The 19,180-nt window shown below is 44.6% G+C and overlaps 1 protein-coding gene across 1 annotated transcript; it reads left to right on the top strand.

The window, feature by feature from the left end:
* Positions 1 to 1,179: 1,179 nt before the first annotated feature.
* Positions 1,180 to 6,788, top strand: LOC119336310 (pyrophosphate--fructose 6-phosphate 1-phosphotransferase subunit beta-like). The gene is made up of 16 exons (XM_037608302.1): positions 1,180 to 1,460; positions 1,584 to 1,739; positions 2,042 to 2,163; positions 2,410 to 2,463; positions 2,598 to 2,704; positions 3,194 to 3,299; positions 3,853 to 3,916; positions 4,407 to 4,495; positions 4,721 to 4,852; positions 4,931 to 5,101; positions 5,208 to 5,323; positions 5,402 to 5,513; positions 5,785 to 5,869; positions 6,093 to 6,137; positions 6,226 to 6,294; positions 6,438 to 6,788. Exons 1-16 carry the CDS (start codon positions 1,283 to 1,285, stop codon positions 6,512 to 6,514), a joined length of 1,683 nt encoding a protein of 560 aa, XP_037464199.1. The 5' UTR covers positions 1,180 to 1,282; the 3' UTR covers positions 6,515 to 6,788.
* The last annotated feature ends 12,392 nt before the right edge of the window (positions 6,789 to 19,180 follow it).

The raw sequence follows: 19,180 nt of genomic DNA, 5'->3' as shown, positions 1-19,180 counted from the left end.
AGTGATCTCATATCTAGAGATGATAAATCCCCTAGTTGTGCCGACATATAGTTTGGACAAGGGTAATGCTAGAGAAACGAGGATTACCTTGTGGGTTTAACGGGCCAACTGATCATGGATCAATAGGAATAAAGATTGGGGGAGGATGGGGCCCACCCCTGCTAAAATTCAGCGGAGGGGAGGGAGAGAAAGATTAGTTGGAAGGAGTATGTGAAATGCCCATAAAGATCGGTCGTTTTAGGATTATTGTTTAGACAACTAGTTCCGTTCCCTTGTTGGATGTTTTGCTCATAGTGCTATCAATGAGGATGTGACAAGATATGGATGTTTCTTTTGCTATGTGGGGGTGCTTCAAATATTGGAGCCGAGCGAGGTACAAAGATCGCGAGGTGGGAACCTCCCTTGGTTGACTAGATAAAAATCAACATAAGCAACTGTTGTTACGTGACTAATGATAGAAGTGCATTGTAACTTCTCAAAGGTGTGTTCGGACAAGTCTCTTTTCATTGAATTAAAATTGGGGAAGTTGGCATCATGCGATGGCGCGAAGATGATAAAATGGCGAAAATGCGAAGACTTGCTCATGAAGTCGCTAGTTTTGTAATACAGAGGTGCGTGTGCATGCACACACACATGGGAGAGTTTCCATTTGTAGTTGGATGTGTGAGAATTCTTCAATGGCATTCCGTTCCGCATGTTGGATTATATAGTAGGCCACTGTACAAATTACCCAGTCTCCCCTATAAAGCTTGATCTATTTGTAAAAAAAATGGTAGGAATTTTTACTATGGTTTACTTTACGTGCAACTCGAAAGTAAAAAAATTCAGTGAGCCTAAAATCATCAGATTTTCTTTTGTTTTAACGTCGACAATTGCACACAAAAGGGTTTCTTTTTATCCTTTTTATTAATTTTTTGTATGTTTTTTTCTTGAGATGATTAATTTCTGTATGTAGGTTTCAATAAAACATGACATGCAAATCCTACATTACCCTACCCATACATCTTCAGAATCCTGGCAAACCAAAAAGGGCCCTTTTGATGGCGAGAGTTCTTCTTGGAAAGCACTCCAATACCGTCTGCTAAATTTAGGTCAGGCGGCCACGAACCCAGGGGCTCACCCGCAAAAGGAGCAGGAGATCGATCGCATCATAAAACCCCGCGGCGACACGCCCCACCCAACTGACCGCTCCCTGCCTCCTTCCCTCCGCCCACAGCATATTCCTCCAAATCTCGCCACCACCCCACCAACGCCACCTCACCGGCGCATCGCATCGCATCGCATGGCGGCTGCGGCGGTGGCCTCCAACGGGGGCGCGGCGCCCGTGCCCGGGCGCCTCGCGTCCGTCTACAGCGAGGTGCAGACGAGCCGCATCGCGCACGCGCTGCCCCTCCCCTCCGTCCTCCGCTCCCACTTCACCCTCGCCGACGGGCCCGCCAGCACCGCCGCGGGGAGCCCCGGTGAGTAATGGACGCCCTCTTCCGTTCCGTGGGACGCGTCGCCTCCCGGATCTCGGTCTGCCGGATCGCGGGCTGGGCGGGTTTGAATTTGGGATTTGACGGCCGTGATTCGATCTGCTGCAGATGAGATCGCCAAGCTGTTCCCCTGCCTGTACGGCCAGCCGTCGGCCGCCGTGGTGCAGTCCGCCGAGCCGGTCGAGACGAAGCCGCTCAAGATCGGCGTCGTGCTCTCCGGTGGCCAGGCGCCAGGCGGGCACAATGTGATCTGCGGCATCTTTGGTAAGTGCGAGTGATCTCCAGCTGTACGTTCGCTTGATGAAATCCGTATGAGCCCAATAGCTGAGACCCAACTGAAATTGAAATTTGCACTTTATGTAATTAAATTAAATTAGAGTGATGTTAGTGCCACTGTGCCAGTCTTGGTGGAAGATCTGAGGACGACTATGATATTTTGTTGTTAACTTTGATATTTTCAGTCAGTTTGGACACCGAACTTGCACAATGGTAGATCTTGCTAGATTGTGCTATGTTTTTCATGAAATTTTCTTGTCGTTGACTTGTCATGGTTTCTGTTGGTTCAGATTACCTGCAGGAGCGTGCCAAAGGCAGCACCATGTATGGATTCAAGGGAGGCCCAGCTGGTGTCATGAAGGGCAAGTACGTTGAGCTGACTACTGATTTCGTGTACCCCTACAGAAACCAGGTATGGCAGCTTAACCTTTACTGAGTACGCTTATAGAAAGAAATTTCAAAGTGTCATGACTTTTATGCAAACCGTCCTACACCTAGCTAAGGTTTAGGTGAAGATCATAAGATAGCTGATACACCTATCATCTGAATTATGATGATGCTAGGTGGAATTTACTGTTGATTATAAGACCCCTTAACGCTGTTTCTGTTATTACTCTGATGATGCATTATAATCAAGTATGTATAACCTTTTCAATAGGGCGGATTTGATATGATCTGCAGTGGAAGGGACAAGATTGAAACACCAGAGCAGGTGTGTATTTTGAGTGCCTTTACGCAAATGCGTGCTGGATCTTTTCATCCCATTTCTGGATTTTGTGCTGCATTGACTAACCAGTACTTCACTAGTTTTATCTTTATTTGTAACTCTGTTTGATATTTTTGCAGTTCCAGCAAGCTGAAGACACAGTCAACAGACTTGATTTGGATGGACTTGTTGTCATCGGTGGTGATGATTCAAACACTAACGCATGCCTCCTTGGTGAATACTTCAGGTTGGCTGCTAAAATGACAACTCACTCTTTTGCTTTTTGGTTGCTGTTAATGTCTGAAGCTTTACACTGTTAAATCCTTTTATTTTCATTCTATAATGGTGTAGCTTCTAATTTAGACTATTGATGTATTCTGTCTTGGAATTATTTTATCACAAGTAAATGCTCAATCCAGATTTCACCCTTTCTGTGCCATATTGATAGTTACTCCCGCCTTCTGTAAATTGTAAGCCATATTCTGAGTGGCCACAAAGATTAAGAAGCTTATAAACCAAGAGACATATAAGAGCAAACGACAATGGTACCTATTATACTTAAATACACTGGAAACATATTAAGTATTTGTTTGTGAGAGTAGTACATATAAATGCAGGAGAGAGAAGCTGTGTGATAAATAAGGGCAAAGATTGCACATCTTGTGATATGAAATGGAACATCTGCTACTTGACATATTAATAAAGATGATTCTAAGTCATGTTTTTTGCATCCCAGGGGAAGGAACTTGAAGACTCGCGTTATTGGTTGCCCAAAGACTATTGATGGAGATCTGAAATGCAAGGAGGTCCCAACAAGCTTTGGATTTGACACTGCTTGCAAGGTATTGGGTTTTTGCCCTTAGGCATCAATTCCCTAGTTGTCTGCTAGCGTAGTCTAGTTTGCAGGGATTTAGCTTGTACGGAAACACTCATATTGCACCGATAGAGCGATAAAGTATGTATGGATTGGATATAAAGCACACTGTGTTGACTATTTGAGAATGGGAAGATATAAATGACTAAATGTCAAGCACATACTATTCTTAACATCTTGGGGGCATGAGTAAAATAGTGAAGGAGCATTGACTAAATCAGAAATCACTCAATCAGTAAACTACTTTCTACGATAACATTTGAACAAATCAGTTGTGTCATCTTCAGTTGAAGGGGGGTTGACCTAGAACTGCGTGGTTTGAAAACCGAAATATCTCGATGCTTCCTGTTTTTGCATCCCATGCTTAGCGTTTGTCGAATGCATGTATTGCGCTTTGTGAACTACCGGGCTATCATAGGTTTGCGTGCTTAGATCATCGCTTAGTCTAATGTGGAATCAGGACATTTCATGCATATGAAGCTTTAGTGTCATGTCATGACATGAGTTTGTGCTCCTTCCAGATATACTCCGAAATGATTGGCAATGTCATGACTGATGCACGGTCAACAGGCAAATACTACCACTGTAAGTTTGTCCACCCATTGTTTCAGCATGCTGAACCATGTACTTTACACTTAACAAAGAGCCCAATAGTCAAAAGGTTTTACCAATACTGTTTGCTACAGCAGAAAACTCCTGTATCAGAGTGCTTTTCAGATCTTCATTAATTGAATTATTAAGTACACGTAGAGAGTATTAAAAATTTGTTGGCAGATTTCTTAGCTAGTTTCTTGGTCTTAGTGTTCACAAAAGGGCCCAGCAAACCTCTGCAACATACTAACCACACCTTATGCAAATTTATTTTTAATCTTAAGTGATTACTTTAGGAGAAGGAACTTGTTAAATGTTCTAAATTTTATTGATTTTTTTCTATACATGCATACATATAATGCCCACATTCTCATAGCAGTTGTTCTTCGGCATACTGCAAGTGCAAACATATATAATGCATGGTGCTTTTTTTAATCTTTTTTCTTTATCCACTCACTAACATGTACTCTCTGTGGTCATGCAGTTGTGAGGCTTATGGGTCGTGCTGCTTCTCACATTACACTAGAGTGTGCTCTACAGACACACCCTAATGTTGCACTCATCGGTGAAGAGGTTAGGAACTCATATGAAGTACATCTGAAGTTGAAATAAAACTATCCCATTCCAGCCTTCTTCTAGTCATATGTACACATAATTTATGTTAATTCACAGTCCAGTTTTATCTTTTCACACCAAACATTAACCCTTATATGTTGCACATGTTATATGTTCTAAGATTAAGTGTCCAGAACTACAAGACACATTTTGTTTAATTTTTTAATGTCTTTATTTGTGAAGGTTGCTGAGAAGAAGGAAACACTCAAGAATGTCACAGACTACATTACCGATGTTGTTTGCAAACGTGCAGAACTTGGTTACAACTATGGAGTTGTCCTAATACCCGAAGGCTTGATTGATTTCATCCCAGAGGTTTGACAATCTTTGTGCTTTCTCCAATTTTATATACTGTGACAGACTGTTACTGATACCATTCTTTCTCTTCTCCAGATTCAAAAACTCATTGCAGAATTAAATGAAATTTTGGCACATGATGTTGTTGACGAGGCAGGGGCTTGGAAAAGCAAGCTTGAACCAGCATCTAGGGAGTTGTTTGACTTCTTGCCCAAAACCATTCAGGAGCAGCTTTTGCTTGAAAGAGATCCCCATGGCAATGTTCAGGTAAAAACAGGGAAATTTGTTGAACCACCTTAATTTTGTTTATTTCTCTGATGAAATTGGCCATTTATATCAAAAGTTAGCTGACTGGTGCGAAATTCTGTTGTAGGTTGCAAAAATTGAAACTGAGAAAATGCTTATTGCCATGGTTGAAACTGAATTGGAGAAGAGAAGAGCGGCGGGGAAGTACTCTGCACATTTCAGAGGCCAGTCTCACTTCTTCGGGTAAGTATATATTGTTGCATTTTCACATTTTCCAAATTAACAAACATGCTCTCATGCTTTTGCTTCATAATTTTGCAGATATGAAGGAAGATGCGGCCTCCCTACCAATTTTGATTCCAGCTATTGCTATGCATTAGGCTATGGTGCTGGTGCTCTTCTCCAATTTGGAAAGACAGGACTTATTTCGTCGGTATGCTCACTATATTTTCCTACTTGATAAGTGTTTGGCATTGCTTAACCATCGAAGTCATATTTACTCTGTTTACCTCCTAACTTCTGACCAGTTCTCCATCATGCGAACATTGTCATATGTTCTCTTCCTGTTTCCATGCCATATTCATTATTGGATAGAACATTAAATTTCACAAAACAAACATAATATGTTGGGAGGAACTTTTTAAAACTATTTTATATGTACTAAAGTGGATTGAGTGTCCTTGTTTTTTTTCCTGCTGACTCAGGTTGGTAACCTGGCTGCTCCTGTGGAAGAATGGACTGTTGGAGGAACTGCACTGACTGCGTTGATGGATGTTGAGAGAAGGCATGGTAAGTTTCCACAATACCTCGTTTTCAAGGCATTTTTTCTACTTTTGACCTGAAGGTTACCCAAATACGTACTTGTTCTTTGGACCCAATTATGTACCAGCCGATTTCTTTTGACTGTTAGTAAATATGATAATGAAATCCTTTTTAATCATATTTTGGACTATTAATAATCATACTTTGGACTATTAGTGCCAAATTCTAACTTTTCATTCTTGGCAACCAGGCAAGAACAAGCCAGTGATCAAGAAGGCTATGGTGGAACTTGATGGTATGAAGACCTTTCAAGTCTGTTACTAACAGCTAAGAGGTTTATGTACTCCTACGAAAACCTGATCTCTTGCAATGCCATTTTTCAGCTGCGCCATTTAAGAAGTTTGCCTCGCTGCGAGATGAATGGGCCAGCAAGAACCGATACATCAGCCCTGGTATGTAGTAGGAGGAATGGATGTACCTAGACGTATTTTAGTTCTAGATACATCCATTTTTATGCATTTCTCCGACAAGTATTTCAGGACGGAGGGAGTACTAGAGAAATAAACTAACTCGTCATTCTTTCTTGTCATGTCAGGTCCCATCCAGTTCAGCGGCCCTGGAAGCGATGCGTCGAACCACACCTTGATGTTGGAGCTTGGCGCTGAGATATAGAGGCGGCAGTGTAGATTGTATTTCTTTCAAGTTTTCTACTTCTTCCTTGCAGTTTTGAGAGTGGAGAACAAACTCCCATAGCGGAGCGGCAGTCTCCGCATTGTGGAATGTTTAATAAGAGGTTGAGTTGGAGTGGGTTCAGTGGATGTCGTAATAACTAATTTTAGCTTTTCTATGACCCGATTGCTCCCCATATATCAAACCCCCACTTACACCTGAAGTTTCTTTTTCCTATAACTGTCTGAACCATAGGCTATTGAAGTTGCTGCTATCATTCGTGATTTGGCTTTTGAGTAATTTTCGTTTTACATGTGCTTGAGCTGAAAGATGACTTGCCTATCTGTAAGCTGAGCATGTCTAAAATACCCGTAAATTCTCAAAATGTGTTTATTTGTTGATGGATTAATTGGTTTTTGGTATGTTTCGTCTAGTTCAAAGCCACTATGCAAAATGCAAAACACCTCACCTAGTTTTCATTGCTTTTTAGTGCATCTCTAACAGATCACCTAAAATTTAAAGGATAAAAATGTCATTTCTAACCCATCTTTTGGATAAAAAAAGTTCCAACACAAATTTGATGCAAATTTACATCTATTAAACGAAATTTGGACTAAGAATACCGTCGGTCTAATTCTTGATCCTCTCCCACTTCGATTCGGTGAGCCCTTCGATGAGATGGCCATGTGCCTCGTTGCCGGCATTGCCCATGTCAAGAGAGGTTAGATGACCTCTTGAATTGCCGACGCTCTGCCTCGACGCGCTCCCGGTAGCGGCTAAAGGTGTTGTGCCCCTTGGATGTGGGATGGGGTTTTATAGTGAATTCAAGGGATACAGTCGCACTTGCTCTCGAAATATCACAAAAGTAGGGGCCCTTATGGAAACTCTTGAATCAGCCCTTGGAACATGACAAATTTTAGCTTAATTACCAAATATAGGAATAACGTGGATAAAATAAGTCTTCCATTGAACAAGCTAACTAGAAGCAGACACAAGTAAATGTACGGTAAGATAAACCACACAAGTCCTAGATGCTGGTGTATCTCAAAGTTTGTACTCGAGTGTTAATCTCCAGGTGCCAAAGCTAAAGTTTCATAACACCATCAAGTGTCTCACATAGTCTCTCTTTGACTCACCCCAATGGATGAGCCTCACCACTCATGGATGGTCTTGAAGGCGACCATTGAACCTAACTTCCGAGAGCATACCACATGCAATGAGGCTTTTGGGCCTTCACTCCTATTGCCCAGGAGTTCCAAATCTCCAAGAGTAACAAGTGTTGGTGAAGAACAAGTATGTGGATCACAAATTGGTTTAGTGGAAGTGTACAACGGGTGATTCTTTTTCAATTCTCAAAGTTTGGTGGAGTTTGAGTGGAGGGATGAAGAGCAATCGAGCTTTTAGAGTTTGACAATGGTGGAGAAGCTCAAGTCAAGGATTTGGGTTGGAGGAAGAAGAATGTGGGTACTTATACCCACAAAGTCAATGTGATCATTGCCACTCAGGAGATTCTAGGGACCCATGTTTAAAGACCCCGTGACTCAGGCGTCAGGGACCCGTCTATCCAGAGACAACTCTCTCTTTGAGGACCCGAAGGTCAAAGACCCTCGGGACCCAGGCTCACCCGAGGGATAGCCGTGGTGGTGGAGCGGGACTCCCGGGGCGGGTTGCTTTGAGGACGGAGATCTCGAGCACATGCTCATGCTCAGGGCTAGGGGGGGCATCCTCCTCCTCCGATTCCATGTTGGGGTCATACCAGTGGCGTGACACGAAGGCAGGGGCTCCGTTGACAGGAGCCGCCATGGGGACTACTCCGACGAGATGACGGTGATGGGGACGATGACACCCGAGGCGCCATATCCCGCATGGCTACCGCCACGGGAGGCGCCACCCGCCCAACCATGATGGGAGGATGATGCTCTGGCTCGTGCAACTAGTGTGCCACATGGAGCACCGCCTCCTGTGATGTCCGCGTTGGCATCCACGAGCAAGTTTAGCTAGTACGCGTCGCGATGGTATTGTCACGACAAAGGGAGGAGAAGGTAATGAGCACGCCTCGCCGTCGAGCTTTTATAGCCAGGGCGACAGAAGGCTCGACGACAGTGATGTGGCGGGGCGGCTATCCGATGGGAAACCACGAGAATATGAGGAGCGCGTGCCATTTAATGGCGGGGTGGTTGATAGTCACATCGGCACCTCGTATATGGTTATCTATACGCAGTGGTGCATGTAGATGTGGCATCAGTCTTGAAGACCCGGTCATGGTGCGAGGATTTTCATGTATGCGGTTTGCTTTGGAGCGAGCTCCAAATGAAGCCTCCACAACCTATTTGAAGAGTACAAGCCATTTTTGGTGTGAGCTCCATAATATATGATGATCACGCCGCGTATGACAACTCTGCTAAAGTGCCTTTCCATGTTTTTGATCGTCATAGTAGTAGTTATTATAGCGATCAGACATATATGACGCATTAATGATTAAAGACCTTGGCGGCCTCTCTGTCTAGTTTTTTTAGACTAGCGCAAACGAATTAAGCTTAAACAAATGGTTCCTTTGAAGTAACAACGAATAAAAAGTTAAAAACATATACTAGTTTGGATCAGCGGCAAACAAAGGCAGCATAGATATAGATTCATAGATAGACAGTAGCAGCACTAACGAGAGCGGACGTTTGGCTCCCGGGAGCCATGTAGGCCTATTTTTGAAAACAAATCAAATTCAAACCTTTTGGTTTAAAAAAACTGAAAAAAATGTGCAAGTAAACAAGTATGTTATGTCTATATGTGTAAAATTTCAGAATGAAAAACGTTGAAATGTGACCTGTACAAAAAAGATAAATTCATGACCTGAAAGAATGAATAGTATCATGTGTTAAAAAGCCTCAGATTTGTTTTTTTGCACAACCCTTATTTTAACTTATTTTGCCCTGAAAATTTACACACATGTGTGTTGTGCCTTCATGTATATGTGTGTTTTTTTTCAGAATTTTTTGAAATGTAAAAAAATACGAAATTTAACAATATTCAAAATTTTCAAAACCGAGCTCCATGGAGCTCGGCCTCCAAAGACCATATCCGCAGTACTAACTTTTTAGATAGATATAGATAGTCAAACACAAATAGGGTTGACACAACGGCCCCCCTTGGCTGGATTCATCGAGCCAAATCTTCTCAGAACAACGGCACAACATCTATTTCATTTATTACTCCTCCCGGAGGACAGAAGTCACCTCCTCCTCAGATACGTAGCATTCCTCGTCCGGGTCCGAGTCAGGGCTCACGTACTCCTCCCGGAACTCAGCGTAGCCCTTCGTGATCAGATCGATGCGGATCTTGTCCACCAAGATTAGTTCGTCGTCCTTCGTCTTGCGCTGGCATCGCGCGTCTAGCATGAGAGCTCTCTGCTGGATCCAACCTGGCGGGAACACCCCACCAGCTTCAACGCCGAGGATATCGTCGCCGGTGGGGTTCTTCAACATCAACCAGAGACGGATCTGTTCATTCCGTAACCGAACCATGCCTGGGGCCGCCACAGACTTGGTCTCGGGCTTGGACTCCTTGATGATCCTGTCAATCGCTAGCTCCATCTGCTCCGCGCTCAACGCGCCAGACTCCGGGAAGCCCAACAGCGCCGCCTTGATCCTCTTCCGCAGCTCTGCGTCTTCAGTCGTGGTACCGGGCTTCGGGAGTGGATCCGCCCAATGCCAGCGCGGCTTCTCCTCGAACGCCGCCAGCTTCCTTTTGCCCTTCGGTGGAACCTCCTCGCCGGTGGCCGCCGACATATGTTTGGTAGTGGTGAACCCGCCGAAGCGAAAAATCACCCTCCCGTCCGGGCCGTGGGTCGGTTGCGCGTCGCCCCTGCCTTCCCGCGCCTGGTGGATCCCTCTTTGCTGACGATCGATTGTGGTCGTGCGATGGATGTTGGGGCTGTGGTAACATACCGGCGGCGGGGGTGTCGTCTCTCGATCTATAAAGCCAGAGGCGAAACCCAAGTCGAGACCCACTCGGTATTGACTACTGCTGTAAAACGAACCTTTTTGTTTTCGGAAACACTAACGCCCACACGTGTGGGCGTTTGCATCTCGCCCACACGCGTGGATCTGCGTTCATATGCGGATGCATGAATTTTGACATGTTTGTGGTGCCACGTAGAACTGGACTGGTGTGTGGGCATTCATCCGGTCGTCCACACGTTTGTTTCACTACACGGGAGGGGCCGGTGTGTGGGCGTTTAGCAGTTCGCCCACACGTCAGTTTTCACTCACGCACAAGGGCTGGTGTGTGGGCATTTGCCATCTCGCCTACACGTCCGTCTCCTCTCTCCACATCCAAGCTGCCAGTTGCCATGCGTTTTGCAGTGTACATGGCAACTGCCCTAGCATTATTGTAAGCAGATGACAACTTTCTTTTTTTACCCCGAACATGTCAGTTGCCATGTGTTTTGCAGGGTACATGGCAATTGCCCTAGCGTGCTTGTGAGCAGATGACAACTTTTTTTTACTCCGAACATGTCAGTTGCCATGTATTTTGCAGGGTACATGGCAACTGCCCTAGTGTGCTTGTAAGCAGATGTCAACTCTCTCTTTTACCCGAACATGTTGTTTTGCCATGTCTCTTGTAGAGCTACACGAAAACTGCCTAGTGTTAGTAGGTGGCAACTCCTAAAATTTTCAAATCACGACAACTGTAGTAAACCATACCATACATGGAAACTACTTAGTGTTAGAAGGTGGCCACCTCTAAAGTTTTCAAATCATGGCAACTATAGTAAACCAGACCATACATGGCAACAACTGCAGTTGTTCAAAATGACATCCGACACTTGACCTGAGATGGCAACTACATTTGAGCAACCATGGCAACTGTAGTTGTCCGGCATGGCAACTGTAGTTAAGCGACATGTCAACTATAGTTAAACGGACATTGAAGAGGGTCCGGACCATGGCAACTGCGGGAACGTGTGATGACTGCCACGCGGGGCGTGCAGGACCATGGGGTAGGTGGTTGAAAGAGGTCGTGTGTGTTGGAAATATGCCCTAGAGGCAATAATAAAATGGTTATTATTATATTTCCTTGTTCATGATAGTTGTCTATTGTTCATGCTATAATTGTATTGATCGGAAACCGTAATACATGTGTGAATACATAGACCATAACATGTCCCTAGTGAGCCTCTAGTTGACTAGCTCGTTGATCAGCAGATGGTCATGATTTCCTGACTATGGACATTGGATGTCATTGATAACGGGATCACATCATTAGGAGAATGATGTGATGGACAAGACCCAATCCTAAGCACAACACAAGATCGTGTAGTTCGTTTGCTAAAGCTTTTCTAATGTCAAGTATCGGTTCCTTAGACCATGAGATTGTGTAACTCCCGGATACCGTAGGAGTGCTTTGGGTGTACCAAACGTCACAACGTAACTGTGTGACTATAAAGGTGCACTACAGGTATCTCCGAAAGTGTCTGTTGGGTTGGCACGAATCGAGACTGGGATTTGTCACTCCGTATGACGAAGAGGTATCTCTGGGCCCACTCGGTAATGCATCATCATAATGAGCTCAATGTGACTAAGTGGTTAGTCACGGGATCATGCATTATGTAACGAGTAAAGTGACTTGCCTGTAATGAGATTGAACGAGGTATTGGGATACCGACGATCGAATCTCGGGCAAGTAACGTACCGATTGATAAAGGGAATTGTTTATGGGATTGCTTGAATCCTTAACATCGTGGTTCATCCGATGAGATCATCGTGGAACATGTGGGAGTCAACATGGGTATCCAGATCCCGCTGTTGGTTATTGGCCGGAGAGCTGTCTCGGTCATGTCTACATGCCTCCCAAACCCGTAGGGTCTACACACTTAATGTTCGATGACGCTAGGGTTATTAGGAAGACTTGTAAGTGATTACTAAATGTTGTTCAGAGTCCCGGATGAGATCCCTGACGTCACGAGGAGTTCCGTAATGGTTCAGAGGTGAATATTTATATATGGGAAGTTGTCATACGGTCACCGAAAAAGTTTGGGGGCATACGGTATTGTATCGGGGCCACCGGAGGGGTTCCGGGGGTCCACCGGGAGGGGCCACCTCTCTCGGAGGGCCTCATGGGCCGTAGTGGGAAGGGAACCAGCCCTTGAAGGGCTGGGCGCATCCCCCCTTGGGCCCATGCGCCTAGGGTTGGGGGGAGGGTGGAGAACCCTAAAGGGGGCGCCCCCCTTTGCTTGGGGGGCAAGCCCCCTCCCCTTGGCCGCCGCCCCCCTCTAGATCTCATCTAGAGGGGCCCGACCCCCTTCCTCCTCCTCCTATAAATGGAGGGGAGAGGGGAGGGCTGCAGCACCAGATCCAAGGCGCAGCCCCTCCCCTCCCCAACACCTCTCCTCCTCCGTTAAGAGCTTGGCGAAGCCCTGCCGGAGTACTGCCACTCCATCACCACCACGCCGTCGTGCTGCTGCTGGAGCTCTCTTCCTCAACCTCTCCCTCCTCCTTGCTGGATCAAGGCGCGGAAGACGTCTCCGCTCCGTACGTGTTGAACACGGAGGTGCCGTCCGTTCGGCGCTAGGATCATCGGTGATTTGGATCACGACGAGTACGACTCCATCAATCCCGTTTTCTTGAACGCTTTCGCTCGCGATCTACAAGGGTATGTAGATGCACTCCTCTCTCTCTCGTTGCTAGATGACTCCATAGATTGATCTTGGTGATGCATAAAAAATTTTAAATTTCTGCTACGATCCTCAACAGTGTGGGCGTTATGCATTTTGCCCACACGTAGGCGTGAGAGAGAGGGACCGCAAAAAAAAGGCGTGTGTGCGCTAGTTGTTTTGCCCACACGTAGGCGTGTGGGCTAATCCTCTTAAACACCACACAAAATGTGTGGGCAGACCCCTTAACGCCCACACGTGTGGGCGTTATCGGCGTCCTTTGTTTTTATTAAACAGTTTTGCTAGAACTCATCTAGATGACATATAGTTTGGTCTCATTCATCTTTTATAGTCAATGAATGTGAGGCTATAAGATGCGTGTGTGCTGACATGAGTTGTATTTGTTTTTGTTTTCAAAACGAATGAGACCAAATTATATCTCATCTAGATAAGTTCTACGTATTCCCTTTATTAAAACACCTACTACAACAAATCAATTCTTTTTGCAACAAACCTTTTCGGTACTCTAAAAAAAACCTTTTCTGTCCAGGCTCCACCTGGGCTTGGGCCAGCATGTTTTTTTGAGAATCATGGTGACCAGGGAACTCCTATGTGGCACCTTTAGCACCACTTGGGAACCGGCGCTCACGCGCCCCTCCTCCTGGGGAGCCCCATGCAGAGTGCGAGGTTCGATGGGTTTGACTGGTTTTCCTCGCTCGGGCACATTTTGACCAGTCGCGAAAAAACTGGAAAAGGGAAAAAAGGGAAAAACATGAATTGAAAAATGTTCATGGATTTTGAAAAAAAGTTCACAAATGTAAAAAAAATCATAAATTTGAAAAAGGTTCATCAATTCTGAAAAGTTCATTGAATTTGGAAAAAAGTTCACCAAAATTTGAAAAAGTTGATCAACTTAAAAAAAGTTCAATGCTTTTGAAAAACATTCATTGATTTTGAAAAAGTTCAATGCTTTTAAAAAAAATGTTCATTGATTTTGAAAAAAGTTCATTGAAACTGAAAAAAATTCATCCAATTTGAAAAAAGTTCAGCGATATTGGAAAATGTTCATTGATTTTGAAAAAAGTTCATAAAATTTCAAAAAAGGTTCATCAATTTTAAAAAAAGTTTCATGTATTTGCAAACAGTTCATAGGTGAAGAACAAATAGAAAACGAAAAAGGAAAAAAATAAAATAGAAAAAATAAAAAAGAATGAATAAACGAAAAAAGGAAAATACTAGCACATCCGCGCGGGTTGGCGGGGTGGTTACACCAGCCAATCTTCTATAAGGAGATCGCTGGCTTGATTCTAATACATCGTGCTTTTTTGCATATTAAATCATAGAAAAATAAAACATTACATGGGCGGCCCAACGCGTGGCGTAGAGGCCCATTTGCAAAAACACTAGTAACGGGCACTTGAAACACCAAATAGGAAGTGCATGGTGATCAACTAGAGGACGTCTGCGTATAGTAGACGGAATACCAGCGGGTGTCTGGACAATGGGCTATAACTAATAGTGGACCATATTCTAAAAAAAAACTAATAGTGGACCAAGCGGGTGTCCGGACTATCCTATCCCCCCTAGGTCGGAGCCCTCCCCATCTCGTCATCTGTATGGGCCAGCCAATTATGGGTTTTCACCACAAAGTTTGGGAAGTTTCTAGAATCTTCCCTGAAACATTTCCCCCTTTTTTTTTTCTTTTTTTTTCTTTTTTCTTTTTTCAAATTCATGAACTTTCTAAAAACTCATGAAGTTTCTCCAAATCTGTCAATATTTTCCAAATTCATTAACTTTTACGAAAATCATGCTTGTATTTTCTAATTCGCTAACAACTTTCAATTCTTCATTTATTTTTAAATACATGAACATGTTTCCAAAATTCAAGAGCTTTTCTAAAACTTCTTGTGCATTTTTTAATTTATGAATATTTTTGAAGTCATGAACTTTTTGTATTTCACACACATTTTCCAAATTGCCAATTTTTGAAAACATTATAATTATTTCAAAGCAAAGGTGTGTCGAATTCTCGAACATTTTTTTAAATTGAAGAATATATTTTATTACTTCATGATTTTTAGGAATTCAGGAACATATTTGGAATTCATAAACACTTTTTGAATTCAAGAATATTTTTCAAAATAATGAAAAAATTGAAGTCACAAAAAAATTATTGGCAAGTAATTTTTTGTAATCGCATACATTTTTTGAACTTTTGAAACCAATTGAGATTCCAAATGATTTTTTTCAAATCTATGATTCTTCAACATTTTTTTGTTAAAAAAGCAACAACAAAAATAAACGAGAATAAGAAAGAAAAAACGGGCGCCCGCTCTGCAGTTGGAGAGGTCGAAAGGACAAAAGTGGGGTGCGCGCGCAACACGGGGAATAGGAGGTCTGCCCCCCCAAACCTATCTTGAGTTTGGTTTTAATTTAGGGTATTTCAAACTTCCAAACCAGTCAGCGAGTATTTGATTGCTCTGTTTGGATGACCCAAGGTGTTCGGGCCGTCCAGTATGATCCTAACATTTGCGGCCGATTTGGTGATCCACATCGAAGTTGCCCTTAATAGAACAAAGCGAAATCACATGTGCGCACATGATGACGGGAAGAAGGCCTGTTATGCTCAATGGAAAAAGCAGCGTGCTATGACAAAATAGCGTGGACCTTAAAATATGCTATTAGCATGCTATATCATGCTATTAGCGGGAGATTGTACATTGATTTATTTAGCGAGGCATTGCTCGGAATGCTCTAGCTGCTATTAGCGATGCTATAGCGTGCTATTTTTTTCACTGGTTATGCTATGTTGTAGACCTCGTTGACCGACAAAGGTCTAATGTTCCGAAACTAAAGTAGGGACATGGAGTTTCTAATCCTAGATACACATGCATCCGAATGAACAACACAATATACAAATAGTAAAAATATCAAAAAATTCTAATATTTCTAGGACTACGGTGAGTGGAAGTCATTTATTACTCCCATGCATGGTTGCGGCTAACTTATGCAGCAAAGGGTGCCTACGTGAGCTACGAGATGTACAAGGGGATTCTCATTATGAAGGACGGGTTGTGTCACCATCACACCCCACGATCGGCACTATGCAGATTTAGCCATGTTTCACTAGCCTCCACATAGGAATTGATCCCAAGGACACCAAAGCTTCACATAACAAACACGTCGAAATATGCCTTTCATGTTTAACAGTTGGTATCACAACACAAATAATGAAATAATCCACAATTACAATAATTACATAGACAACAACTCATACAATTACAACAATTATATAGACGACAAAGTTCTAACTTATATAGCGAAAACGATTGAAGCTTAGACAATTAAGAATACAAATTGCCTTAAGAAGGCTCAAAATGAAGCAAATGATGTCCATATTCCTACTCAGGCCGCTGTTTGTGGTATAAGAGCATCTACATCTGGACTAGGCAAATCCGGGCCCTCAAATGTCCGCGGACGCGCCCGGACGCGCCGCAGGCACTGACCAGGCACTCCTCAAACCGCGTTGTTCACATCCATGTATCTCATATCTGATCCCCTATATCCATACTAAACCATGCAACGTTGATCAAACTACGTAGATCAACAAACAAACATAGGCAAGCACAATATGTTCACCAAAAGATCATGACCGGATGTTCAAAGGACCACCAAAGTTCACATAAACGTCGGACAACTTCATATTACATATAATACTTGAAATTAAATTGAAGAAAGCAGATCTTCACCACTTCCGGCCCGACCCTTTCCCCTTCCGGTAGTCGGCGCAGCTGTAGCCGTCGACGAATGATGGAGGATCGTCCAATTCGTCGGACGAGGAGTCGTGGTCGTCATTGAAGGATGAGGAGGAGACAATGATGAGGCCCTTGAGGCACCGGGTGGCCCGGTCCTGCTGGCGCTTGAGCTTCGCCAGCCGAGCCGTCTCCATCGCCTTCTCCTTGGCCTCGCACTTGGACTGCTCGATGGCAAGCCGGAGAGCCTTCACGTTCTTCCACCGGAGCTGCCAAGCGTCCGTCTCCGCCATGGTAAGCAACCGACAGTAGACCCACCCGAGGAGCCGCTTATCCTCGTCGGGCTCCGCCAGCAACCCGCGGCGGCGGCGGACAAAGCTCTCCGTCGCATCCCTCTCCCTTGCCTGTTGTCTCTCGCGGCGGGCGGCGCGCGCCTCTGACTCTGGCATGCGTGCCTGGGTCGGCTGGGCGGGTACAAGCAACCACCATTGCCCGCGTGGGGGAGCATCAGCCGGCGAGGGCAGGGGACGATGTGGGGGAGGCACGAACTGTGCATCCCATGTGAAGCCAAGCGCAGGACGGGATGAGCCAGCGATGAGGTCCTCCCTACGGCGGCGATGGAGCAAGGCAGCCGATCCGAAACTGCCACCTGTGCCTATCTTGGACCTCTCAACGGCAATGCAGAGGACCAGCTCCTCGTCGTAGTCGGAGGAGGAGCGGCTGTCGGCGCTTGATATGGTCATGGCAGTCACCGGAGTCATCGGAGTGGATCGAATTGGAGAAATCAGAGGGGAGAAGAGACGGATCGAGTGTGGAGTGAGCTGGGGTTTCCTGATTGGGGATATTTATGGGGACAGAGTGGGGTCAGGGTGGGCCGGGCTAACGTGTCGGATGCGCTTAGGCACGCTCAGGCAACCCCATATTGAAGAAAATATGCCCTAGAGGCAATAATAAAGTTTTTATTTTATATTTCCTTATTCATGATAAAGGCTATTATTCATGCTAGAATTGTATTGATCGGAAAATTAAATACATGTGTGAATGCGTAAACAAATACCGTGTCCCTAGTAAGCCTCTACTAGACTAGCTCGTTGATAAAAGTTGGTTAAGGTTTCCTAACCATAGCCATGTGTTGTCATTTGATAACGGGATCACATCATTAGGAGAATGATGTGATGGACAAGACCCATCCATTAGCTTAGCATGTTGACCGTTCAGTTTATTGCTATTGCTTTCTTGATGAGAAATACATATTCCTTCGACTATGAGATTATGCAACTCCCGGATACCAGAGGAATACCTTGTGTGCTATCAAACATCACAACGTAACTGGGTGATCATAAATATGCTCTATAGGTGTCTCCGAAGGTGTTTGTTGAGTTGGCATAGATCGAGATTAGGATTTGTCACTCAGAGTATCGGAGATGTATCTCTGGGCCCTCTCGGTAATACACATCATAAGAAGCCTTGCAAGCAAAGTGACTAAGGAGTTAGTTGCAATACGATGTGTTATGGAACGAGTAAATAGACTTGTTGGTAACAAGATTGAACTAGGTATGAAGATACCGATGATCGAATTTCGGGCAAGTAACATACCGATGGACAAAGGGAATTACGTATGTTGTCATAAGGTTCGACCAGTAAAGATCTTCATAGAATATGTAGGAGCCAATATGGGCATCCATGTTCCACTATCGGTTATTGACCGGGGAGGTGTCTCGGTCATCTCTACATAGTTCTCGAACCCATAGGGTCCGCACGCTTAACGTTTGTTGACGATATAGTGTTATATGAGTTATATGATTTGGTGACCGAATGTTGTTCGGAGTCCCGGATGAGATCACGGACACGATGAGGAGCTCTAGAATGGTCCGAAGGTAAAGATTGATATATAGGACGATGATATTTGGACACCAGAAGAGTTTCGAGGGTACCGGATAGTCATCGGATCACCGAAAGAGGTTCTGGGAGGCCCCGAGAGGTCTATGGGCCTAATGGTCCAAGGAGAGGCACACACCAGCCCATAAGGGGGCTGGCGTGCCCTCTCCTTGGCTACCGTCCCTAGAAGAAGGAAAGGAGGGGGCGCCACCTCCTCCTGTCTTCCCCTCCTTGTGGGAGAAAGGAAAGGGGGGCACCACCTCCTCCTTCCTCCCCCTTGGCGCCAAAAGAAGGAAGGGGGGCGGCCTAGGGCAGGATTCGAAGTAGGATTCAGACCTACTCGGGGCGCCCACTGGCTGCTCACCTCTCCCCCACCTATATATATGTGGG

This window comes from Triticum dicoccoides, chromosome 7B (genome assembly GCF_002162155.2).
Source record: "Triticum dicoccoides isolate Atlit2015 ecotype Zavitan chromosome 7B, WEW_v2.0, whole genome shotgun sequence".
In the NCBI taxonomy this organism is placed as follows: domain Eukaryota; kingdom Viridiplantae; phylum Streptophyta; class Magnoliopsida; order Poales; family Poaceae; genus Triticum; species Triticum dicoccoides.
Note: the sequence above shows the minus strand (reverse complement) of the source record. Positions and strands in the feature narration are given on the sequence as shown.